This window comes from Pundamilia nyererei, unplaced genomic scaffold, assembly GCF_000239375.1.
Source record: "Pundamilia nyererei isolate P.nyererei 1_Seehausen unplaced genomic scaffold, PunNye1.0 scaffold00166, whole genome shotgun sequence".
NCBI classification, from domain to species: Eukaryota; Metazoa; Chordata; class Actinopteri; order Cichliformes; family Cichlidae; genus Pundamilia; species Pundamilia nyererei.
This window is the reverse complement of record NW_005187567.1, coordinates 259,557-285,534: the sequence shown is the minus strand read 5'-3', so window position 1 is coordinate 285,534 and position 25,978 is coordinate 259,557. Positions and strand designations below refer to the sequence as shown.

At 40.3% G+C, this 25,978-nt stretch overlaps 1 protein-coding gene and 1 long non-coding RNA gene across 4 annotated transcripts in view; one reads left to right on the top strand and one right to left on the bottom strand.

Annotated features, from left to right (window-relative positions):
• Nucleotides 1–267: 267 nt before the first annotated feature.
• On the top strand, nucleotides 268–18,711 carry LOC102209304 (uncharacterized). Of its 2 annotated transcripts, XR_312056.1 has the most exons (4): nucleotides 268–565; nucleotides 13,456–13,560; nucleotides 15,343–15,650; nucleotides 18,647–18,711. It is a non-coding gene; the product is annotated as an uncharacterized LOC102209304 (long non-coding RNA). The 2 variants fall into 2 exon arrangements; XR_312057.1 differs by lacking the exon at nucleotides 13,456–13,560 and having other exon boundaries at nucleotides 271–565.
• Nucleotides 18,712–21,131: 2,420 nt separating this feature from the next.
• Nucleotides 21,132–25,978, bottom strand: part of rps6ka2 (ribosomal protein S6 kinase, polypeptide 2) — a 17,284-nt gene continuing 12,437 nt past the window's right edge. Inside the window, exons 12-22 of one of the 2 annotated variants that reach the window (XM_005745752.2) lie at nucleotides 24,982–25,084; nucleotides 24,648–24,832; nucleotides 24,364–24,486; nucleotides 23,996–24,085; nucleotides 23,707–23,865; nucleotides 23,312–23,473; nucleotides 23,133–23,209; nucleotides 22,789–22,906; nucleotides 22,617–22,673; nucleotides 22,348–22,428; nucleotides 21,132–21,296 (exon numbers count right to left, since the gene is read on the bottom strand). In XM_005745752.2, the coding sequence (XP_005745809.1) occupies nucleotides 21,147–21,296; nucleotides 22,348–22,428; nucleotides 22,617–22,673; nucleotides 22,789–22,906; nucleotides 23,133–23,209; nucleotides 23,312–23,473; nucleotides 23,707–23,865; nucleotides 23,996–24,085; nucleotides 24,364–24,486; nucleotides 24,648–24,832; nucleotides 24,982–25,084 (1,305 nt within the window). In that variant the 3' untranslated portion in view covers nucleotides 21,132–21,146. The remainder of the gene's footprint in view (nucleotides 21,297–22,347; nucleotides 22,429–22,616; nucleotides 22,674–22,788; nucleotides 22,907–23,132; nucleotides 23,210–23,311; nucleotides 23,474–23,706; nucleotides 23,866–23,995; nucleotides 24,086–24,363; nucleotides 24,487–24,647; nucleotides 24,833–24,981; nucleotides 25,085–25,978) is intronic. The other variant, XM_005745753.2, reaches the window with a different exon arrangement.

The following is a 25,978-nucleotide window of genomic DNA, read 5'->3' as shown; positions in this document are numbered from 1 at the left end:
TGGTCCCTTAAACACCGCGGACTGAACAAGTTTGTCTTTTATGAATGAATGAATCTTCTGCTGCCCCGACCTGTAGTTCCGAACCAAACACAACTCTTGAGATGATCCTGCTCATAAAATATTCCCAGATTACCAGACCTCAGTTTTCATGGCCAACAGAACATTAACATGCTTATTGCTCTCGCCGATTATCCTCACTATGCACGGTACATTAGCGAACTGTACGATTGGCCAACCCCCTGCCTGTGCAATCAACAGAGAGCGTGAATGAATGATCAGCCATTAGCAGGTCGGGTGTGAACTGTGAAAATGGGCTCTCACACCAATGACTGCAGGAGGCCTTGATTTGCTTTAGCCTAGCTTAGCAACCTGCTAGCAAGGACCGAGCGGTTGTTAACACTGTGGCAGTGCGTGAGCTAGCGTTAGCCTGCCCAATGTAATGCAGTGGAATACGGACTAGTGTAGCGTGTTGAAGCCCAGTCTAGTGGAGTGCTGTGTGCAAGATCATAGTAAGACTCCTTGCTAGCATATGCTTGTGTTTAATGCAGCGACCTGCTTCTGCATGGTGAGTTTACACATACCCTGCAGTGAAGGTAGTGTGTGTGTGTGTGTGTGTGCGTGTGCGTGTAATATCAGTAATCAGTGTACCTCACACAGACAGAGTATAACTAGGCCCGGTGTGGTGAGAGTGGCTGAGACCAGCTCTCTGCCAGCCCAAGTTGACTGTTTCAGCCGCTTTGTGTGTGTTTGTGGTCGTGGATACTAAGACTGGAGGCTCCACCTTCAGATGCCGTCTAGGCAGCCAAGGCCCCTCAAGGTCCAGGTAATAGGGAGAAGTGTCTTTGTTTGTGCTGTCTTCTCTTCATGGTGCATTTTATTTATTTATTTTAGAGAGTGGGGGGTCCTTTAATACCCCTGTGAGTTCTCTTTGTGTGTATGTGTGTGTCCTCCTGCCTGTGCAAATGTTAGTTTAATGCATTTATGACCTTTATGCAGTACACATGAGGAAAGCAAAGAGATGAACTCGGTTATCAGTGTTACAGGAATGCTGCAGAAAGGGTGCACGGAGCTTTGTGTGTGCCTGTGTTTGAGTGGCTCAAGCAGTGTTGGTCTGCTCTCTGTGGATCGGATGTTATTAGAGTTACCAGCATGAAGGCAGCAACATGTCCAGGGTCAAGAGAAGATTTCTGATGGACAGGGGGGGAAAAAGTGCCAAGTGATCCTCGGTTGCGTTTTGTTGAAGTAAATGTAAAAAAATAACACACAAGGAAATAGAGAAGGGATTTACTTGTGAGGAAAGTAAAACAAAATGGGTATTGTGTGAAATGTGACCTTTTGTTAATTGAAATAGAAAATGCTGGGAAAAGTAAGAAGGAACTTATTAAACCAGATTTTTAAAACTGTTTTATTCTTTTTAAACTGCTAGAGATAAAGGAGACGGTAGTTCAAACAAGCCAGAGCCAATGGCACATTAGTCACAATGAAGAAATCAAGACCGTTCTGATCATGTACAATTTTCCACTTTATCTTGTTTGACAGTGTTGAGAGACGGGCGTGAGAGGGGTGAGAAAGCGTGATACTGTATTTCAGCATCATGCTTATTTGGTTTTTCCACCTTCACACCCCGGTCAAATTTCACGGCGCAGAACCATAGCTGCATGACGGTTCATCGTAGTCCCTCGAATCAGTGGACCAGAGTGGACCCGAGGCCGCTGACTGAGCACACAGCTCGCTGGTATTAGCTCAGCGCGCTGGCGTCTGCAGTGTGCATGGTTAATTCGGCTGTTGTTGTCGCTTATGTGTGTCCCAGTGGAGCCAGGACGCGTTGGTTCGCAAGCCTGGTTTTAGTTCCACTCACTAGTCTACATGCACACATGGAAACTGATGTGAGATCCCTCTGGGCTCTTCCATCACTTCATGTGTGAAAAACCTGAAACTCTTCTCTAATACTGACTACATTAGTTTGGTATTTTGTATTTGATTGATGGTGACCGTTGAGGCTCAGAATATATATATATATATACATATTTTGTTTTGTTTTTTTCTTTGCACGAGCTTCCAGGTTTATTTCTGTGTTAAAATAATTGGCTCATCTATACTGCAGGCTAATACATTTCCCTCTACATCAACATATTTTGAGACGTAACTCAACTAATTGTAAATTATGCTTATCATTAAACTTTTAAATGATGTGTTTACATTGTATTTGTTTCAGGTGCAATAATAAAAATATGTATGTGTATTTATGGGGGCTGATGCAAGACAGTAAGCACGCATATAACCTTACTTTTCAAGGTCAAGCAGCTCTTTCTGTTTTCTATAATGATGACCTCTCTGTTCCCTGTCACTGAACAGCTCAAGGACCTCAGATCCAACTGTCATATTCACATCACAGCACTTACCCAGGCTACCCTGTCCATCACCAGAAACAAACATTTCATTATCATTCTAAATCACTGGCAGATCACTAATTCATCCCTCATGCACTCAGATTTAGGCATATTTTTGAATAATTCAGTGTTATTTGTTCATTCAGTGTTCTTCCTTACATTAACATATCACTTTCTGCATCCGTACTGGCTCATCTTTGTGATGTGACCAGTGGCTGTGTGATAAGAAGGCTAAATAATGAGTAAGCTTTAAAACAAGTAATGGTTGAGCTTTACTATCAAACTCTCACACTGGGGATTTGTAGATTAGTGTTGCTTTTTGATTCCACACCCTCAACCCGTTGATGTGGCGTTGCATAGATGTTGTTGCCCTGATCATCATTCAGGCTTGGAGTCATAATAATGAGCAACAGGATGGGTGCAGCAAGAGACGGCGAGACAAATACTGGGTGCATGTGATGTTAAGTGTAAACTCTCTTAACTGGATTCACCTGATTTGCGCCTGTTCATGCCCCAGTGTGCTCAGGCATGCTAGCTGTTCAGCACCCAGGCTCATTATAAGGCCTAATTCAATTGACCTGGGGATGTAAACACATCTGTACGCAAATATAAGCGGGCCAATTTGGAGTGCCGCGACACTGAGCTGCAGTGATTTGTTGTACCGAGAGGATAATCAGCACAGAGCCTGAAAAGTAATAGTGAGGAGGCAGTAGCAATAAAGTAGTTACTGTCTGCTCAGGGACAAAAAAAAAAAGATGAAGGGGTGGTGGTGAGGGGTGGGGGCAGTGCAAGCTCAGCTAGTGTCCCATGCTTACTTGGGTGTAATGACCCATCAGTGGTGACATCTTGTTTCATCAACTTCTGCTTCCTTTCACTTGTCTATCTGGGCTGAGTCTCTCCTTATCTGCTGCCCTTCTCCCCTCCTGCCTACTGAAATCTGTCTTCCTCTCTCGTGTTTTCATTTTCTGTTGGCCTGTATCTTTTTCTCCTCTCAGCTAGATGCAAAGGGTTACCCTGAACCACATAGTGGAGGACGTACAGTTTCAGAGCATCTTGTATTCTGTGAGAAGGATCAAAGACCCATTGATTTATTTATTTTTTTGAAATCGCTGCTGGCATACAATCATTTAGTCAGATTTTGCTAAATGAGCGGGTAATAAATTTGATTGTGTAATTGTTATACAGATCAATTTGGAGCAAATAGCTGTATTTGAAAGTGGAACAAGCTTGATTAAGTTATCACACAATTTTGATAATCCAGTAATCGTGTAATTCTTTTAAAGCAACATAGCAAAAAAAAAAAAAAAAAATCTTCCTGTGACACTAGATTGAATATCATTTGTTTGGGTTTTCATCATATGAGATGCAAGATGCCATCGTGCACCTGTGGAACGGAAATGGATTGTGACAAAACAAGAAAATGATTGCCATAATGACCGGTAATTAAAGTAATAGCTTATCAATTATTTGAATTCTAATTATTGCATGGTTTTAATTTTTTGTATTTAGCAAGCTGGCTTGACCTTTGCTACATGTCGTACCCCTGCTGTCTCTCTCCATGTTTTCTGTCTGTATCTAATACACAATATAAATGCACACTTTTTTTTTTTTTTTAAATATCCTGGACAGACAGAAGTAAGATAGGTGAAGTAAGAGGAAGCAGTGTGAATCAAAAACAGTATAACGACATTGTAACTGTCTTTGTCAGATGTGTGTGTGTGTGTGTATGCACGCACATGTACGCTTGTGTGTGTGAATGTGTGTATGGGAAGAGGCACGGGGGCCAAGCTGACGAGGCCTCTCACTGGGATACTGGCAGGCCTTACTTGCCGCAGGCCCAGCTCTCAGCTCCACCTCTGACAGGCTTCATACTTATTGCTCAATGACATTCGATGTTTTCCTTCAGTTTGCTGTAAGATTGATTTCTCAGATATGTTTGAAATATCTCCAGAGCCCTAGAGCGTGGTGACTGGCACAGTGGCACAGAGAAAGAGAGAGAGACAGAGAGGTGGTGCAATCGGGGAGTAGAGGAGAGGATGGTGTGTTCGAGGCTAAGGATAAGTTGTAAGGAAGAAGAACAGTGTAGAATTCTCCAGTTTTGCATGAATGGGAGGACGTCTTTATGATGCTTTTAGCTTTTGAACTTTTTGCCATCTTTGAAAATTTAGCCAACTGAAAATTTACAACAAAACAGAGAAGCATGAGCTTGTTCATTCATTCAGTTCAGTTTTATTTTTATAGCTCCAAATCACAGAAACGGTTGCCTCAAGGCGAAGACAGTAAGGTAAAGACAATAATACAGTGAACACCCCAACAATCAGATGAGTCCCTGTGAACAAGCACTTGATGACAGCGGGAAGGAAGATCTCGGTTTTAACAGGAATAAACCTCCAGCAGAAACGGGCACAGTCAGGTCTTGGGGGTGAGGGGAGAAAGACAGGACAAAAGACACACTGTAGGAAAGAGATGAATAATAACCAATGATTAAAGTTTGTGTGTAACCAAATAGTACATTTGTAAATCTCATCTTATGTTCAGATAGATTGTTCAATTCACATTATTAAATGCCTGAAAAAAGGGGGTGGCCCAGTGGTTGAGTGTCTGGAGCGCATACCTCAGTAGCATTCTCTCAGCAGTGAGCTTTCAGTTTCAGTTTTTAACCCATTTTTCCTGCCTGTGTGCACTTCCAGTATCGAATGAATGCCTGAACAATCTTCCTCAAAATAATACCAGAAAACAGTAGAAATGGCTTAAAACATGGAATCCTAGAGCTGTGGTTGAGGCCACGATGTGAAGTTTCCTTGTAACAAAGAAAATGTATGTATTGCCTTTCATGACGTGAGTGTTTCCATAAAGTTACATGACTGTGAAAAAGGGTGATACTGCAGAAAAATCACAAAAAAACCCCATCGCTCTGTAGAGTTTAAAAGTCCTTTGTCTTGCCAAAGTCCAAAAGTTAAATATTTTCAGTGACATAAAACGCACAATAATAGTGGGTTCCAGAATGAATGTGAAGTTGGAATTTCCGAGTTCGAGTTTGGAATATGAATCTTGAACACCTCCTCAACTTGCATTTCCTACTCGGAAAGTTGGAACAGCCCCAGCAACCACGAGTTAACAATCCAAGATGGCGGCAGCAAACATAAACAGTAATGAAGCTGTAAAACTTGGAATCTGTGCTGCTGCTGCTGCTGTGTGTTTGTGACTCGCTAAATAAGCCGTACACCTTACTGCAGCAAATTCCAAGTTCCGAGGTATTTTGAATCTCTCCATGGAACCTGATACCTGACAGGCAATTAGTCCAAGATCTGGAGAGGCCTGACGGTCCCTTTAGCGTGGCCCCTGTTGTGGCATCGTACCTCTCTCTCTCTTCCAAGGTGTTTATCCTGTTTGCAGAGGGGCCTGTAATGAAATTTTCCCCTTTGTGAAAATGCATCCTCTGTGCATATTGCATTATGTCACATCTCATCAGTGAGCATTTGATCACATCTACTGCTTTGTTTTCTCTGGAAGAAGGTGGGGGGGTGGGGGGGCACAGATCAACTGTTTTAAACTCTTTAATGCAATTTAACAATGCCACATATTCTTTTCACGTTTCATTGGGGTCCTTTACGTGTGAAATTACAGAGCCTTGCCTAGCCTGACTGACACAGCGCAGCAGAGGCAGGGTCACACCGAAGCGCCAGATGTGGGAGGGAGAGCGAAATTAATTGCTACACATTGTTCAGTGGGTGTATGTGCACCTTTAGTGAATTAACCGCTCTCTGGGTGTGACTGTTTGAATAAGGGGAATTGGGTACGAGGCCTCTCGCTCACAGCTGAAGCCAACGCTAGGCGCTGCATCCAGTTTGCTTATCTGCCCCCTAAATTCACATGCTTAACTTGTCGTTTGTTAGTGCGTGAAGTAGGAAAATATTTCTATGAACAACTCGTTGCTTAGTTGTTGTTCTCAATTTCTTTGTGTTGCTCTAGCAGTTCATATCTAAAGTACATGTATGTCAAATGTATATTTTAAATCTGCTTTAACATCTTTTTAAAGACAAGGAAAATGGCATTTAAATGCAATATGAATATTCTAGATACTCTGAATCTAAGAAAGAGCCACTTAATTCGCGTGACATATTCAGACAGACAGTTTTAATTGTGATGACCTGAAAGCTGTGCATTAGGTAAAAATGGCAACCCAATTAGAGAGAGTGTCAGCATGGGCCCAATAATGTGAATCTTAATGTTGTCTCTACTGACTTGCATTGCTATTAGGTTAGACAATGAGATTGAGAGCACAGATAATGCACATTAATGACAGTTGGATGGCAGACATGAGGAGCATATGGTGCTCTCCTATGGCCATTTACAAAGTTCATACCATGCTTTCACCCATCTGGAGTATGGCAAGAAAGTCAAGTTTATATTTAAGATTTTGTGGTTTCTATAATTCAAAGAATAAAGCTTTAAAATATATTTGATCTTGATTTATTTTGCTGCATTGATACCCGATTTTGTGGCAGCCATAAGATCTACAGAAAAGCAGTGCATCATCATGTTCCTCTGAGGTCTTACCATCTACACAGCAGATACAAGCCCTAACCCATGCTGCCAGCTTCATCCCTATCAGAGGAACTAACAGTGCCCACTGTAATCACGGGCCTGGCATAGTCTCCAGCATGGAGAGTTTCTCGTGGACCATCCCTTCAGAATAGGTCCTTCCACCTGGACCCCCCCCCCCAAACCCCCCGTCTCTCTATTTTTCTGGGCAATAGGAGGGTGGAAGGTTTGGGGATTTGATGGGGAGATGGTGGGTGAGGGAGGGATTGGGGAGGTAGTGGAGGTGGCGGGGGCACTCTGCTTCCCCTGGGGCTGCCTGCTGGAGCGAGGTGACCCAGCTTGTCGCTCGGTGACCTGTGAGAGGGACATTATGAAGTGTGAGTGGCTGTCACCCTAACCGCTTGTGACAGCACGGCTCCCGGCACAGCTGTGCCAGCCAGAGACCCAGGGCCCATGGAGAAAGGGGGCGGGAGAGAGGACGCTTTGGAAAAGGTGCGGACTTGGGGCGGGGTGTTCAGAGGGTGTCTGTGGTGGGGCAGGAGGTTGGGAGTAGAAGGAGAAAGAAGGTGAGGGTATCAAGGCTCCGTCTCTCATACTGGTGTAATGACTTCATCCCACTGATTCCGCTACTTAACGGATAGCCCTGCAGGTCTTTCATGTCAAAGCCAGTAGATTTGGGCTTTGAGCTACGCTACATTATAGCTAGGGCTGAACGATTATGGAAAATAATCTAATTGCGATTTTTTGCCCCAATATTGCGATTGCGATGCGATATGCGATTATTTTTTGAGGTCTTTGTCTTCTGTATTATTAAACAAAGACAAGCAATACATCTTATAGTATGGCCAATACTATATTACATTAATTTTAAACTGTTCTTTCCTCTGTTATGATCACATGAGGTGATGCATGAATTGATGACTGACATTTTTATTTAACTTCTTCAATCACAACAGTATATTTGAACATACACAATAGTTTATTTTTAGCTTACAAACATCTGAGCATAAAGTGCTGACAAGGAACCCTGGTGTAAACATTAAAATGAAAGTCAGTACAATGTGCAGATTGCAGAAATATACATAAAAAAAAATCAGTGGCTTTACCACACTCAGTTTTTCGACATCTGTGAACTACTAGACAGTCATTCAATTAAAAAATAATATTAAATAAATAAAACTAATAAATAAAAAATACACACATCTTACTGATCTCTGCAGTCAGTAACATTACACATAAAGTGCAAACATAATAGCAATTGTATAAACACACACACAAACACGCCTTTAAAATTTAAAGGCGTGAAATTAGACGGTCTAGCCTTCTGATTAGCGTCACCGCTGTCTCGGTGGAGTTTAATAAACTCGGCCGTCTGCTTCTTGCTATCTAAAATATAACCAGACACTGGTGTAAATTCTCGACTGTCTCATACTTCTGTTTAATCAGTTTTCTGTTTGATGTTTATTCAGCTGTGTGAAAACCAAGGAGGAACCCACCCGGGGGATTAATAAAGTTTTATTTTATCTAATCTAATAACTTTAATCTCAGCCAAACCGATTTACTCACGAACAAACAAAACACTGAAAAAAGCCCAACAATAACATTTTTAGGTTGTCTAAGTGACTTATATATTACGTTTAACCCGAGCAGCGAAACTCCGCGGTGATCTGAAAATGATGTGCCGGGAGTTGTGCCGTTCTCGGCCGCATCAGTAACCCTCGAGCTTCCGGCTAGCTGTCGAGCTAGCCGGAGGGTAGCAGACGCCTCTGAAAACGTCGAAGCACTTTTGCAAATATGGGATATCTTGATAAACCGAGCAGATATTTGATGTTTACACAGCTACTTTCTCGCCTGAAAATATGTTAAAAGTTTATTTTGTGACCCAGAAAGATTAGTATGAGTAATTTTAAAACTTAGTAGCGGCCGCCATTGCTGGAAACTGGAGTTTGGCTGGGCCGCGCTATGAATTCTGGGATATGGTAGTAATTTGGACAGCCTTCGGCGCGTCGCTGTGACGTAATCGGTCTACAAATGCAGCCCATGAATTTGGACATGTCCAGAGTATAATCGCAGCCTTTGCGGTTAGAAAATTGCACTTGATCATGTCGCGATATTATCGCAAATGCAATATATCGTTCAGCCCTAATTATAGCATAGTGACGAAAGTCATAAGACCAGATGTTGTCCTTTAAGCGACCAGGAATACATTTGTTCTAAGCCTAACTCTCAAAAACAAGGCGTTCTTTATTAGCGTTCCTATTTTTTTCGCAGTTTACACAAAGAGCTTTTATTTTATTGTCTCTATTGTCATTTTCAGTGAATGATTTACTCAGCAAATGTTTTGCCCCATTAACTTCCCTCAGGATGGCACAGAAGCACAGAAAGCAAACAACAAGAGAAAATGTTTGTTTTTTTATTATTGTTGTTGTTGTTGTTGTTCTGGCGCTTTCGTCTAAGCTGCTCTTCTTAATGATAGGTTGCAGGACCTTGAAAGGGTTTGTTCAGTGTAGTCCACTGCAAATCTCGAGTAGAAAGGTCAGAGACCTTTGACATGCCTGTGCTGTTATTTACCATCCAGTTAAACTCATTAGTTTGTGACTTGACTCGGGGGAACAAAGGTGTTGCCACCCAAGTCCCAGTCAGGATCATTAAGCTTTACTTCTTTTGATGGAGTAATTGGGCACGTTGAAAGATAAAGCAATGGAACTATACATAAGTTTGATTTCTAAGGTAATGCTTAATATATTCTCAGCACATTTTTTTTTTTTTTTGCAATACATCACAGGTGAGTACAATTCACAAATAACCAACGAGTATTTCACACTATAAAATGCAGATAATATGTATGTGCAGCTTTGAAAGTGTTCTGCAAAGGATGGATGTTCTAATAATCGCCCAGCTTTGCCATTCATCACCTTTTAACACCCATCACAGCCCTAATCAAAATTATCTTTAAAAAAACTGATGTAATTTATGTATTTCCTTGTGATAGCTTACATTGTTTATATGGCTGACTTCACAAAATCTTGTGAGGCTGTACAAGATAAACTGTGCGGGCCTCTAGGTAAACATTGTGAATAAATGTAGGTGGTCAGAGTCAAGCAGATGACAGTGACTTTAAAAGATGTCTTGCACTGACTGATTCCTGACTGATTGAAAGAAAAAATTGGAAAATGTACTCCTCTTCATTTCAGACCTATGCAGTTTTAAAACATGACTTTGGTTCTTTGACCAGAGTGCAGTAGATTATCAGCAGGAAGATAAAATTTTAGGGGAATCAACTGTTAAAAGGGGTTTCACCTTCTGCCTCCCAGGAATATTATCTCATGCCATATGGAAAAGTCCCAAAGCCTAGTGTCAGTGTCTGACAGTTGTAGACAGCAATAACCCTACTTCCTTGTGGCTGAGCACGCAATGTGATTTCCCTCAGCAGGTCTCTAATTTCCCTAATCACTGTACAATGCAAATAGTCTCATTTACACATGGATGAGCAAACCAAGAAACACAGAGCCTCATTGATCTTAAGGTGTTCACAGGAACCAAATGAACTCGTATGTCTTATTTTATTTTCATGTGTATATCTTGAACGTGCCAGCATAGAATAGACACATACTTTTTGTTTATAGCTACAATTTGGATATCTTTGCCAACCTTAGTTTATGTCATCTGTTACCGAGAAGACTCATTTGTCGCACCTCGCTGCAGGCTGCAAACAAAAAAGATGATATGAAATTGTTCTAATTGAGTAATAGTGCTGGGAAAGAGTCATTATGTCACAGAAACACAGCGTCTAGATTAAAATATCCCAAGTGAAGCTCACTTAACCAGTCAGCTTAGTTAACTACAGTGGCTAAAGTTAAAAAAAATAAAAAGAATAAAGATTTTGGTAAAAAAAAAGTTTATCGCTTTTGTTTTTTCTAAAGAACAAGAAGCCTATAAAGAAAGCTATACAAGGCAATACAGCCATGAGATATGATTGTGAAATATCTTGGCAAGTTTTATATAATTTTTTTCTTCACCTTGTAGAATAAATTGTAATCTTAGTAAATTCAAGCAAATACTATACATCTCTCGGGCAGCTGGTCCAAAGTGAATGTATGCACTATTGTGTTGAGAAAAACCTTGTTAATTCATAGTTAATTTTATTTTAGTTATGTACTATTACCAAACAATGAAATAGTAGTTAACATTTATTAATTGATTTGTAGAAAATGTCTGTTTGAAAAGTTGACACTAATATTTATAGATGTCTCGAAATGGTAATTAAGTGTGGTGTAATTTGATAAAATAAAACATTTAAAAATCACATAATCAAGGAACAAATTATATTGTAAATTCATTTGACCGTTCTGACATAATAACCTGGACACTCCAACAAAATGACTGCAGAACCACAGACTGTAATACAGCGTCCAAGTCCCGTATGCAAATATCAAATGCATCTAAATGATATGTCATTAAAAGAACCAGAAAGGTTACAAACTGTTAGATGGTTAATGCTGACACATCTGATTTTCTCAGAATCCACCTTTTGACATTGGGCAAGAAAAAGTGGAAGTAAATGCTACTTTTCAGGTATAAAATTCAAATTGGTGTTCAGAATGTATATAAGTGGTTTACATTAAACTATCAGACTTTTGAAGTGAATCCCACCTCACACACATGTCACAAGACAAACACAAAAGGTCATCTTATGCCTATAATGACAACCCATTTTCATCATAATGTCATTGTTTAATAGTGAAATATTTATTTGCTTTGTATTCAGTCTTCTTTTAACTTTCTATGACTATGCTGTATCCCTCTATCCCCGCTCTGTATCTAAACCTTTCCCCTTTACTCCACACCTCTCTCTCTCTGCATCCCTCTGTCACAGCTGACCTGTGTCCTCTCTCTGCAGGGCCTCTCCTGGTAGCGCCCAGCTGGCGCGCTGGGCAGAGGCAGGAGGTAGTGCCAGCTCTACTGGTGCAGAAAGGGGCACACCAGGCAGACAGGCCCAGTGTCAGCAGCAGCAGCAGCATGCTATCCCCCTGGCTGCCATGTTCACAACACACACATATGCCCACATATATCTATATATTGCCGTAGCCTGAATGCATGCACACACCAGCATCAGTGGACCAATGCCAAATGGGTTTGGTCTGACTGGGACCTAGTTAACTGGGACAAAACATTTGTTTACACACTAGACTAGTGAAAACAGGCACAGAGACACATTGAACCATGCACACATTCACATGGGAGGGCATGCAGAGACAATGCTGCATAAAGGAAAACCAGCACTGTCTTTTCCAAACTCCTTAATGATTAGTTTGACAGATCTTCAAGTCAGCCTGTGGCCCGTTGTCCCTGAAGGAGTGTGAGTTATACGGTGCAAGTAATAGAACACATATTGAACTGTGTGCATGTTATTGACTTGTAGAAGTCTTCAGGGTCAGCACTAGAAGCTGGTTGTAATTAAGAAGATGGGGACTTGGCCTCCTGCCTGTAGTTATCCCTGCAAGACTTCAGCCCAGGGTTTGCCTATGCTCTTACTATTGATTTAACTTGACCTTCTTCTGCCAGCAAGTGTATTAACCCAAGTAAAACCTTACAGCCCTGAGATCAGATCTGCAGTAATTACGATCAACAGGGAGAGGAGGAAAACATATTGCACCTCGACGTACATCATTTTGAAACTTGCGAGCTCAGGTGGCTTGAATTTAAATGTCAAGATGTATACAGACTAATGTGGCAACACTGTGACATATATAAGTAATGTGAGGTTTGGAATCGTTCATAGTGTAGTGTATTTGTAATCTTAGATTCATATGGCATATTGTTTGTTTCTGCATAGGATTTGGCTGATTTGCATACTGTTTGATTATCAGAGCCTTGCGTATTCAGCCAAACTTCCTCACTGTTGTTTGTATGTGTGTGTATTTTGACCTCTTTACACAGAGAGCCCCCCAATTGTGCCCCAGCAGCCAGCCGAGCTCAGTCAAGCGAAGCCTATATGCTCACTGGCATTTCACACACCCAAACGCGTGCATGCAAACACACATGAATATCACTTATCCAGCTGGGCTCGAATGCCACACACTCTCTCACTGTCATACACACACACACACACACACACACGCACATTACTTTAGATATGGAAATAGTGGTTAGGGTGTTATTCCCTAATGTACACCTTGTATAGCACCTCTGTCCAACAAAAAAAACCCAACCTCAGTCACATCTCCACTCCAATCAGTCCAACTCTTGCTTCACTCTGCAGGTCGGCCCACCCTTTGCCATTACCAGGATTTGAGGCACACTTCCGCCTTAAAAGTTGTACACCACTACCTTTGATAATCAAGATGGAACCTAATTGAGCTCACCCATGCAGAAGATGCTCTCGCCTTTTTCGCGCACACACACTTTTTGAGGAGATGGGGGCCTATACTGTTTCAGCTCATCCAACTGTGAGATTCTCCTTTCCCCTTTCCAGTCCTGCCATCATCTCACTAATGGTGTTTCTATCTCTTCTCCATAGGAGGTAAATGAAGCTTTTAAGCAGGGCGGAGGGAAGGGGGACCGCTGAAAAGATTAATTGACTTTCTACAGAGCTTCACTTATCCTCCTCTGGCACCTTTGACTTGTGAGTGTATTTGTGTTTGGATTACATGATTATATCACCGTCATTGCAGCAATTTGTGGTTTGTTCAAAAACTGTTTGAAAATATCAAACTGTGTCCCATCAGCCATTTCATCCACAGTGGCTACTTGATAACTCTCTGTACAATTAGAGCAAAGATTGGTGGCATTCGTGGTTAAATTGTTTGTGATTATAAATGAAATGAACTTTTCTCCAGTTAAATTTATATGTGAGTGAAGCAATACGCAGAGTAACATCAGTGTGGTATTTCTTATTGATTCTGTTCCCTTTTAGGACCATGATTCTGGCACAAAACTAGCTACACGAATGGATAAGTGCAGGTTTGATGCCTTGATTTAGCCTGAGTATCCTCAACACTATTAAAAAACTTTAATGCCACTTTAATATAGATTTGAATTAAAGAGCCAGATAACAACCCTGCAGCAGTCCATAAAGTTTGACGTCACATAAAGTATGTACAGAAATATACTGCTGAAGTTGAGCACTTGGGACTGATGGTGGAAAAAAAGAATGAACAATGTATATTTTAATTTTAAAACTTCTGTAGTAAGACACTAATATAACTGAAGAGTTTATACTTAACCCTGTTGCACCGAAATCTTTTGTTGTGTTGCCTTCATATTGCTGTACTTATTTTATTTCTTACAAATTTAATGAGTATAAAGTGGTAAACATTTTTCCCTCCTTTGATTTAGCTGCTGTGCACCAGACACCATTGCTACAGCAGACATTGTTGTTTTATTCAACACTGTAACATATCCTTCCTTCAGAAGCTAAGTTGGCTTGAAATTGCTTTGATGAGCAGTGCAACAGAAAAAGGCTGGGTGGAGTCTACTGCATAGACTACAGTGTGCCACGTATCGCACCTGTTTGTCACAGAGCTCTGGCATATAGCTGGGAGATGTAATTCGTATTGTATTAATTGTAAGATACAAAGGGTGAATTATAGCATAACACCAATACAAGGAAAGTTCTCACACAGTTTAAAATGACAACAAATCTTACACCTGGACTCATTCTTATGCAGAACCTCTAAAGTACAGTTAACTGATTTTAGAGTCCCTCTCTTCTGGCCTGACACATGTTCATGGACACACACACATGTAATGAAAGGTAATGCATCTGCTACTCATATAGAGAGAAGTCTGACTATGTATGCCGGTGTGATGAGAGTGCGAGGGAGAGAGAGCAGAGAAGCCAAATGTGTGAAAGTACCGAGTTCGCTCCCTACCCCCATCTTCCTGCTATAAACTCTACCACCCACAGCTGCACACACTTCTCCTGTCACGGTGATAATCTCTTTGTCAGGAGCCGTCTGTTAGAGATTTGTCCGTCTGATTCGGTGAATGTCCGAGTGGCAGGTCGAGCTGTAATGCCACAGGGTGTCCAAGGGTCTGTTTCTCTGTGTGTGTGTGTTTATATGCATGTACGCACATCCAGTGCCATAGGTGGTGGGATATCTGTCCCTGTCAGTGTGTATATCCCTTTTCTTTGGACCTCTGTTTTGTGACAGAAGGGGAATGTTGGAATATAAAGGCAAAGATGTAACTAAAGAGGAGACTGTTATAATGTGAATTATTAGCTGTTCTAACTTTGAAGTGATTCCTACAGTGAAAAAGTGAGCAATGTGAAGCTGCAATTTGGTGACGTACTCGTTTAGCCATGTTATGGCCTCTAACCCTCATGCTAACACAGTCAATTTGGATTTAACCCAGATGTTAGCGCTACCTACAGATGGCATAACATGTCATCCTTTTCCAACAGGCTATGGTTATAGCTGCTACCCCAGCAGGACCCCTTCTTGTCAGCCACTAATGCTGTGACTGACATCCATCAACTATGAGCCACCACAAGATGGGTAAACATGATAGAGGGCAAGAACTGGTTGTGTCCCGGCCATTTGAATGACTCCTCAACTGAAATGAGGGTAACCTGGATGGCGACGTCAACACAGACCTCAATTTAGACAAAATGAAGGAGGACAAGGATGACACCACCTTCCAGCAGTTGACCTGGCGTGTATTTACATTTCTCAGGAGGTGCACATCAGAAGAAAGGGTTCCGGTTATGTTGTAAGTTACGATGTACATCTGACGCAGAAGTATAATTTATGTGTTACTGCAGATTGATCTCACTATACAGCAAAGTCAGCATGTTCCCTTAACATTGTCACACTGTTTATCAAGAAAAGACTTGGAAGATATGAATCCAAGCCTTGTACTCTGGTATAAAATATATGTGGTTTATACACTTATTCCATGCTCTTCCTGGGGAGGAGTCCAAGGCTGTGGGTGAGCCTTGCAGTCTCTGGTGGGACAGTCTTGTGGTTAAACCTGTCAATCATGGACAAAGAAGGCTGGAGTCATGGACGTACGCTGTGTCCCACCAAAGGTCTTTTGTGGCCCAGTCTTGGAGAAAATGAAAGACAGAAAGAAGCTTTCTGTGACTATGGCTCAGGGGGTTGGGAAGCGTATCTGTAACCAGAAGGTCGCCAGTTCGATCCCCGGGCTCTCAGTTCTGGTCGTTGTGTCCTTGGGCAAGACACTTTACCCTACCGCCTACTGGTGTTGGCCAGAGGGGCCGATTGCGCGATATGGCAGCCTCGCTTCTGTCAGTCTGCCCCAGGGCAGCTGTGGCTACAACTGTAGCTTGTGTGTGAATGTGAGAGTGAATGGATAGTGGCATTGTAAAGCGCTTTGGGTGCCTTGAAAAGCGCTATATAAATCCAATCCATTATTATTATTATTATTATTATTATTATTTCATCCTCTGCGTCCCAATGTGCTCAGGAGGCCAAGGCAGGCAGAAACCACAAGGCTTTGAGGCAAAGCATTTATTTCTAGTGGTGGCTGCAAGAAACTTGTCATGCCCAAAGGAGGGTAAGAAGAAGTGTTTGACCTAACGTTTAATCAGTATTCTGTATCACCTCATGAAGGGATGGAAAGGGTAAACTAATGCCCTCATAGTTTATGATTCAGGTGCTTCTGCAGTTCCCAGTTTATCAGGTCTTTCTCGTACTGCTTTCCATTTGAATTGGGAAGCCAGAAAGTTCAACTTCTAAATTAGAATTTGCAACTGGAATGCCCCCTCAACTCAGATTTCCAGCTCAGAAAGCTGGAGAGCGCTTCCAGCCCTGATTTCACAATCCAAGATGGCAGCAGTGAACATATACAGTAAAACTGTAAAACCTGTAATCTGTGCTCACACTGTTGTGTGTGACTCATTACATAAGCCATGCACAGCCAGCTTCTATCTGTGAGTGCACACACATTGCAAGTTTTGTGATGTATTAGTGGCTCTAACTTGCCTAGGGAGTATAAAAAATATGTTTTTTTTTTCTTTCTCTTCTGACTACTGCTACTACTATACTTCCCAACTCCAATATCTTACTTAGGTGGATGGAATCCAGCATCAGTCTCCATCCCCTCTAGTTCAAAGAGAGGAGATGCTAGGACAAATGACAGTGCCACCAAGCACCCCTTCAGTATCATCATGCTCAGGGGGTAACAAAACAATGAAAGTATTCTGTAGCCAGGCAGTTTGCCAATTGTAGGGTGTCCAACCAAAAACAAAAACATAACAAAAGAAACTCTCTTTCCCTTCATCCCCAGCAGGAGGAGCTCCTGTTCTTTTTAAGGGCAAGGGAATGGAAAAGGCCCCCACTTCTTGGCTTGGCTTGAGCATATGTCATTTCTCATGTCCCAAAAGCACAGACTACAGTTTGCTGTGAAACTACCAAAATGTTTTACTTCAGTAGCCAGCGGCTATATTTCAGACATCTCTGCATGCAGGTGATCAGCAGAGGTCTCCCAAAGAGGAGGCTCAGAAATGGCATTTAATATTGCCATTAAAAAAAAAACCCAACTAACAAACAAACAAACAAACAAAACTCTCGCTGAATGTATTAAACACTTACAAAAGTACATGTACATTGAGAAAGAGTGCTTGGGCCTGTCAACCCCTCCATCCAGGATGAAAGCTACACTGGCTCAGCCAACGCTGGAAGTCAGTACCTCAGGTTAGGCCTAGCATACTGTAGCTCAGCTTCTGGAGGGCTGATACAGTCTGGTTGTGGGGTACATCTCACATAGAATGAGGATGTGGATCTAGGACTGCAGCTTGACTGGTTTGTCATTAAAAGACATGGTGTTAAGGTGACTGTACCAGGTGATTTCCTAAGTGGAACACTTCACTTCCCAGGGATTTCATAAAGTAACAGTGTTTCTTGTTTTGTTTTGTTGGTTTTTTTTGTTGTTGTTGTTTTGTCGTCTTTGCATCCATCTTGGTCTTCCTCATCTTTATGACAATATGAAATAGCTTTAAAAAAAAAAAAAATAATAATGTAGCGATGAGGCAACCAAAATACTGCAAATATTAATGTCTTAACTTTACAGAAAAATGTCATGTCCCTTTCAACAACACCACTGTTGGTACTAAATCAGAAAGTTGCTTACATAGGCATTTGAAAACTTGCATATTGCAGGGTGCTAACCTATATCAGGTGCTAACCAGTTTTCCAACTCATGGTTTACTTAAATATCCACAGATTTAAAAATAATAATAATAATAATAATATGATATAAAATCCTAAGACCAAAACCAATCATTTGTATTTTTCCATAGTCATAAGGTAAAGTTACAAAGATTTCAATAAATTCAAAATGGCGATATACTCTTAAGATTCTAAGTACATTTTTGAAGTTCTCCCCTTATGAAAAGATAACATAAAATCTGACAAAGCTGTAATTGCCGGGTTGAGTTATTGTTTCTCAAAGCTCTTGTTCTTTCTTTTGCCTTTCATCTCTCCCCTCCCGACACCTTCTCCTTGCTATGTCTGTTGTTTGGTCTCCTCTTGTCACTCCACTGCAATCATCTTCACAGGGGGGCTTGTCATCTGTATCTACTCATATCCTACAATCCCTTTTGCTCCGAGCACTACTGCACTTAAATGTCAGGGCTGATGAGCCCGCCACACCCACCTGACACATCAGCTCAGTGCCTGCTAAAAGCTTTTATGGTGTGCCTGGTGGTTGATATAAATTAAAGAGTTTTCCTTCTTCTTTTTCAGGGATTATGGCTCTAAAGGGACAACTTCAAGTAAGCAGTGGAAAGAGAGCAAAAGGATGGACTATGATTGGTTGCCATCTAGTGGCTTTAACTCTGGCTTGCTGCTGCTGCTGCTGCTGCTGCTGCACCATGAAGGTTTAAAATGTTGGGTTTAGTAGATTTCACTCCTAAAAAAGGCAGGTAATAAGAGATTTCCTCTACCCCTCACAGGCAAGTTGGTGTCAAACATTTTTCTCAGTATTTGTAGATATTAGGAAATGGTTATTAATGACTGGAAAATAATTTCTTTCGGTGTGACCCTTCTTATTAAATATAAAACTACACTGACTTCACAGCAATTAAATGGAACAGGACCTTTTGTTTATGTTATGAAAATATAGATTTTTACAAGCCAAATCCTTATTAGGCAATGGCTGATTGATTGCATGCAGGTTAATGTCATCGATCAAGTTACTGGGAGCGCTTCTGTCACAAGTCAGAATAACAAATCAAACCAGCTCTTCATACACTTCAATGTCATTTTCCGTTCTTTTCCTTTATTTGTAAAACTTTGGCATTCTGGCCAATATCTTCAACAATTGGCTGGGTATAGACAGTATGTACACAGCAATGGATGCACAACACAATGTAATATGTACAGTCCCAATATATTTGCTAAACAATATATCGGTCTTCCTGGTTGCTGACAGTTGTACAACCAAGCCTGCTGATACAACATACTGTTGGTTTTGCACAACAGTACGTACAGTCTAAATTAATAAACAATATATACAACATTACTTTTACGGTTGTACAACACACATACTCATACTGCATACTTATAGTTTCATCAGTTCGCCAGCCACACCTTTTGCCGTTGTGCAGTGCAACAAAACCCACAGTTTTTGAATTGGCAAACAAAACTGTGTCCAGAATGTATTGTCTCTACTACAGTGCTTATTTCTTGCACATCTCAAAACGTTTTACCTCTGATCAGCAAGTATGTTTCTAACTTGTGGAGCATTATAATCTACATTGCTACGGCTTACCTGTACAACACAAAGTGCTACTAGTATCTGCAAAAAACCCTGTTCTATCATACCTCGTCTTTATGAGTGAACATCTCATTAGATAAAATCAGGGCAGCAGCATTAGACAGTATATACAAAAATCTGACACAGTGATTCTCCAATGTTTTGGCTTTCAGATACTAATGGCAAACATAAGCCTACTGATAAACACATTTGAGCACATGCAAATTGATGAATTATGCTGGACGTTGTCTAAAATGTATAGACTGCAGAGTGTGCCATGTTTCTTTTAAAGACTACTCAGTGAATCAAAGGCTGTGGAAGACAATTATGCAAGAAAAATCTTGATCACATTTTCTACCAATAAGACTAAATGGCATTGCTATAGGTTCTGTAAATAGTCAGTCTTCCTGTGTGTTTTGAAATTTGAGCATAGCTGTTCAGTATCTCAGTAGCTGTATATTCCAGAGGAGCAGAACAGAAGAGACATGGGTAAAGTGGAAATGATGTTACTCCAGTTGAATGACGACTTGCTGAGGACTAAAGTCTCCCAACAAGTGTTGCTCCACCTCAGACATGAACAACACCGTATGAAAGCAGCTGAATCTGGCAAAATAAATAAATAAAAATCTGGTACAGAAAGGTGCCAGTGGCACTGGCCTCTGGTGTTTTTAATTGTACTATACCTCAGCCGTACAATATATATATTTACGCTAGGTTGTTTTGTTCTGCTGGTGCTCGAGTGCAACATCCAGTGGTTCTTAATGTAGATGGCATTTTTAAATAAATAATTCCCTTTGGTAGGATATTTACATTTTTAACAGGCATGAGTCTGAGGATTGGAGTAAAATATGCTAATCTAAGAGAGATGCTGTGTGTATAAGTTATGACTTTGGAACAATAAATGCTATGCTTTTGTTGACATACAAAAATATATAAACCATACTGCTACTTTTATGTTTGTGGCACTGAATACTCGTTTTTTCAGTCTTCTGTTTCTTACTTTGAACTGCAGCCGTTCCTGCAAATATACAGTAATTCAAGGCAGATAAAAGTTTGTCTGTGTGTATTGTAAGACAGTCTTGCCACTTATATGACCAAGGATGTTAACCAACTGAAATCAAGGCCAGCTTCCAAAGGACGGGTAAGTTAGAAGCAATTTTTTTTAAAATAAAATGTCTGTATGTTTGAATTGAAAATTCTCTTTTCAAAATTAAGAATAATTTATTTTAAGGTCTATTATTTGACTTCCTCAAGCCACTCAGTTTCACAGTTTCCAATGAAGGTGCATGTGATGAATTTTATATCAGTGCATCAAGCTGTTAAAATTGAAACAATTCACCGAGTGACTTGACGCTAATCCTGGTGCCAGTACAAGAAGGCCTCTATATTGTCATGTTATAGTTTATTAGATGTGATTTGTGCTTTTTAGAATGCAGGTCTACGATTAAAAGCTAAAATTATATTTGTGCTGCATTCAAATGGTTGAGGCTATTCCTTTTCCTTAGGATCTGAAGTGAGTTTTGGACTCCCGAGTTTCTTCATCCCTCTCCGCTGAGCAAGGCCAGAAGACTGAACAGGCTCCAGGACAGGGGCAGGAGCACAGCGCCTCAAAGCAGAATAGGTGGCAGATAGAGCCCCCTAGTGGAATGAAAGTAGAATGCATTGTATTGGATCAGTGTAATTCAGGTGACACCTTTACTATCAAAAGAGCCATTTTAAAGGAATTATTGACCAGACAATCTATTTGATGGTTACCCATTTAATTATATTAGCTATTAAATATATATAATTTTTGTACCTGTTATAACAAAAGAATTCCCAAGCTTTAAAGTAAAGTGCATCTTCTCTTATGTACCTTAATAGCCTATGTTAAAATGTATGATTAAAATGTATACTTAATCTATGAGGTTAACCTATTAGAATTACTAATAAATCATTTACCACATGTGGCTACTCTACAGTGTTTATTTAGTACTTTAACTATGCCTTTTCAATTTAACAATAACAGATTTTTGTGGCATGTATGAAATTATAGAATTATACTTACTAAAATTGTGTACTTATATTTATTATCAACTAATCAGACCTTGAGGACTACTCTGAAACAGTTATAAAGCTATGCATGCAACTTTGAATCCTACTTCTTTTTGTGCAAATTAATCAGTTTAATAGGAGACCACTCTAATACTGAAAATATGGACATACCAGTAAATCAGCACCACTGCTGGTAAAAATGGAGCGATTTATAAGCTGCATTCCTCTATCCAAATACATCTGATACTTTCAGGTACAATTTAAGTGTTTTTTTCCCAGATACTTTTTAAGACTACTCTGCATTAAACATCGAAGATGAACCAAACTTCTGTTTTAAGGTAGAATTCACTTTATTTCAGTGGGACTTCCTGGTTAAATAAAATGTTAAAGTTTCTGTTACAGTGACCTGATATAGGTAGCAGTCTTACAAACTCAAAACATTAATAGCATAAAATGTAGGAGCTACAGTATAAAAATACCCACCCCAAAAAACTATAAACATCCACTTTTCTTTGGAGGTCTCCTTAGAAGATTTTAGATTGAGCAATAGATATATAAGTGATTTTTCCATCTATATTAGCACGATACAGGGGATAATATGCTTATCTCTATAGTAATCTGTATTTGTAATTACATACAGTACAAAGGGTCTGACCTTGACAATGAGTGGATCTTGTCTGGTGAGACATTTGTCAGAGAGCTGGTCTCTCTCAACAATCCAGGGGTGACGAAGAACCTGAAAAGCATCACAGTAAAACTGATATCAGCTCTGAATGTATATAATGTATATAACGTGGTAACACCACAACCATGATACATCTGTAGTATTGCAAACAGTGTAGGTATATAGTCAAACACATGATACTATACTAATAGCACAATATGCCATATGACAGGCCAGTTTATGTTATGGACTAATGGTACCTGTGGGGCAGTCAGACGCTGGTGGGGGTCCACATGGAGCATCTTAACCACGATATCCTGTTAAACAAATGGGGACATGAACGGTTAATATATTTGTTCTGCACTGATACTACGATGCTAGAGGCAAACATTTCCATTTTATGCAAATCAGAAAGCATTAAGATGTTTGAACCTTGGCTGCTTCTGACACCAGCTCCCAGTTTCCTCCTGTGATAATGAATTTCCCACAGCCGATCTGAGCCAGAATCTCCTCTGCTGTGTCCTCGGGACTGCTGGCAAATGGGCTGAAACTGACCAACAACAATGCCCACTTACAGAAAGCAATTCAATCTAATAAAAAATGCATGACTCTCTCTTATTGTCTCACTGTTATTTCACCGGCGGGGGGGTATTTAGACATCCTGTTTATTGCTGTTGCAGGAGTCTTTGAAGAAAATTGCAACATTGCATACAGTGTACACCTAAACTGTATCACAACCTGTGAGTGTGAGTTGTATTAAGACCTTATAAACTCACCCAGCTATCATAGTGTAGAGCAGGATCCCCAGGCTCCAGATATCACAGGCTGCATCATAACCCTGTTTCCTCAAAATCTGCACATATACAAAAAAAGCAAAGAAAACCACTCACAGATATCTGTTAATTAATTTGTATAAGTGATACTGAGATGCACCTTGTAATGACTGCTGATGTACCTCAGGAGCCATGAACGTAGCTGTGTAACAGGGAGTCATCAGCAAACCATTTTCAGCTCTGAGCTGTTTGGCAAAACCAAAGTCGCATATCCTGATGCATTCTGGGAGTCCACTGTCATCTGCATAGCGGATGTTGCTGGGTTTCAAGTCTCGATGTACAACCTGGAAAATATAATAACAAGTCACCATTAAGCCTTAATAATGTGCATACATATAAATATACTACATGGACATTGCCATTGAAGCTCCCAGCACACAGCTTTTGTGCTGATGTTAATGACCTCTGAAGTTATGGAGTTTTGGCAATGTATATGCACTATGTTATGACACTGGGACTGAACTGCCCCACCTGAATTCAAAGATTGATTTTTAAGCCCTCCTTTCATCCAGCTTACCCCCTGTGAGTGTAAATATTCCACAGTTTTGGTCAGAGCGCACATGATGTCTGATGCATCTCTCTCAGTAAAATTTGTGTGCATCAGAGCTTTGTCCAGCAACTCGTCCCCTCTCAGTAACTCCTGAACCAGATACACACACTGGCCATCGTCAAACACCTATAGGTAAAGGTGAATGCAGAAGAAAGATACAAACAAATATCTTTTTAAAAAAAAAAGAAAAAATGCTTAGGAAAAATTACATGCAAATTAAAAATCACTATTCTGCAGGCTCATGTGCTGTACTTACATCTTTCAGGGTAATAATATTTGGATGCTGTCCATATCTTAACAGAATCTCAATCTCTTCTGACGGATCTCTCCTCGCTCTGTCAATAATCTGACATAAATGTGCACAGCATATTAGCATAATGGATCACCAGTGATTTGTAACTAACTCTGAGTTACAGCTCAGGAAGCATGCAAGTTTTGTCCAGTTTGACTACATTTTATTTTAATATGTAAGCAGCCCCAAATAGTCATTTCACAAGCTAACAAATAGCCCTGTTTACATTCAACACCATCATAGTAAAGAATATTACTGCTGAGGCTCTAAAGGCAAAGAGTAAATCAATAGTGTATTTAAATAAATTGCAGTTCAGGTTAAGTGTCCCCTACCTTCACACAATACTCCACTGAAGTAATTCTGTGCAGACATCTTTTGCAGACAGAGGTTCCCGTGTGTCCGATTTCTTCTTTCAGATCATAAACATCACCGAAGGCCAGATCACCACAGAGATGCTATGTAGAAAACACATAATCAGGTGCACAAACACTACAACATTAAATGACTTATGTAGTTGCTGACAGGGAATTTATTTGAGGTAATGTTTGGAAAGGTCAGAAACCTAAATACATAAACTGTGTGCTAGTCTGTGATTTAATTAGATGTAGAGTTATACCTGTGCGATGGGGTTGATGTTCAGCTCTTGAGGAGTGGCCGCTACTGGAGCAACACTGGACTCCTGAGTTTGGTTAGTTGCAACGAAGCTAAAACCACGAAACAACTGGTGTGTGTTCGCGCTGGGAGGGATGCCTGGAGAATCTGGATATCCCAAGACACATTGAACCAAACGTCTGCAGAGTGCTTGACAGTGTTTTAGAAATATTAAAGTTTAGTAAAAACGATTGATCAGTATGGTAGTTTTCTTTTTTTTCTGTTCCTCATTGAACCCAGTCGCCTATAACCTATACATTAATTCTGTATTTGCATGTGTGTCTACATGCTTTAGTTACCAGTAGGTGTTCTGGAGGTGAACTCAGGGTCAAAATGGAAAGTGTCTTCAGGTCTGCCAACGGTCGGTTTGAAAGGAGGCCTCACTTCCTTCTTGTACAGCTTCTATGAATGAGCAAAAAAACCCCGAGAAATTGGAATACTGTTACACCAGCAGCTGAATTCAACACAACTGACACATGATCTGTAAAGGAGTTATAAAAGTCAGAAGAAAACACGATGTATAAGCTTTGACTATAGCGTGTTTGGGGGGGAAAAAATGATTATTTCAGTCAGATCTGATAAAAAATAGTCCACAAGTTTGCTAGGTTTGCACACAAATAAGACAAATAAGTAAAATTTATTTATTTAAACACGGAAAAATAGTTGCCCAAAGTGCTATACTAAACAATTAAAAGTTGTAAAATATTTTTTAATATTACAAATTAAAACAATAAAAAAAAAAGAAAAGAGAACAACAACCAGTTTAAGAGCATTTTCTATGAATAAGTCTGCCCTTCACCAGTTCATCACTGTAACCATTAAACTTCCCAGTTTAGCCTGCCCTTACAGTCAAGTATATACTTTGATTGACATGGACTTTTCTTCTAATATAGTTTCAGAATTGGAAATATCCAGACAATATATGTACAGATCCAATATCCAATTAAAAAAAATTAAAATGATTTAGGACAACTTTATTTTGTCATATTATAATATGACTTGCTAAGGAGTCCTTACCTTAGAAAATAATCTCTCATCTTCCTGTTTTTTCTTATACCTTTCTCTGTCTCGAGTGATATTATCCCACTTTATCATTTTTTCCTCACTGGGTACAGCCACTGTACCATTAGCTAGCAGACAGACACTGTGCAAAACTGTAGCACTTGTTACACCATCCATTCATTCATTCATTCATCCATTCATTCAACTCTTCTGCTTATCCTCATTGAGTGCAGCACGGATAAGATCTTGGAGAGGCTTACGGCTGCTGTGAATACTCAGAATAAGATCTCTGAG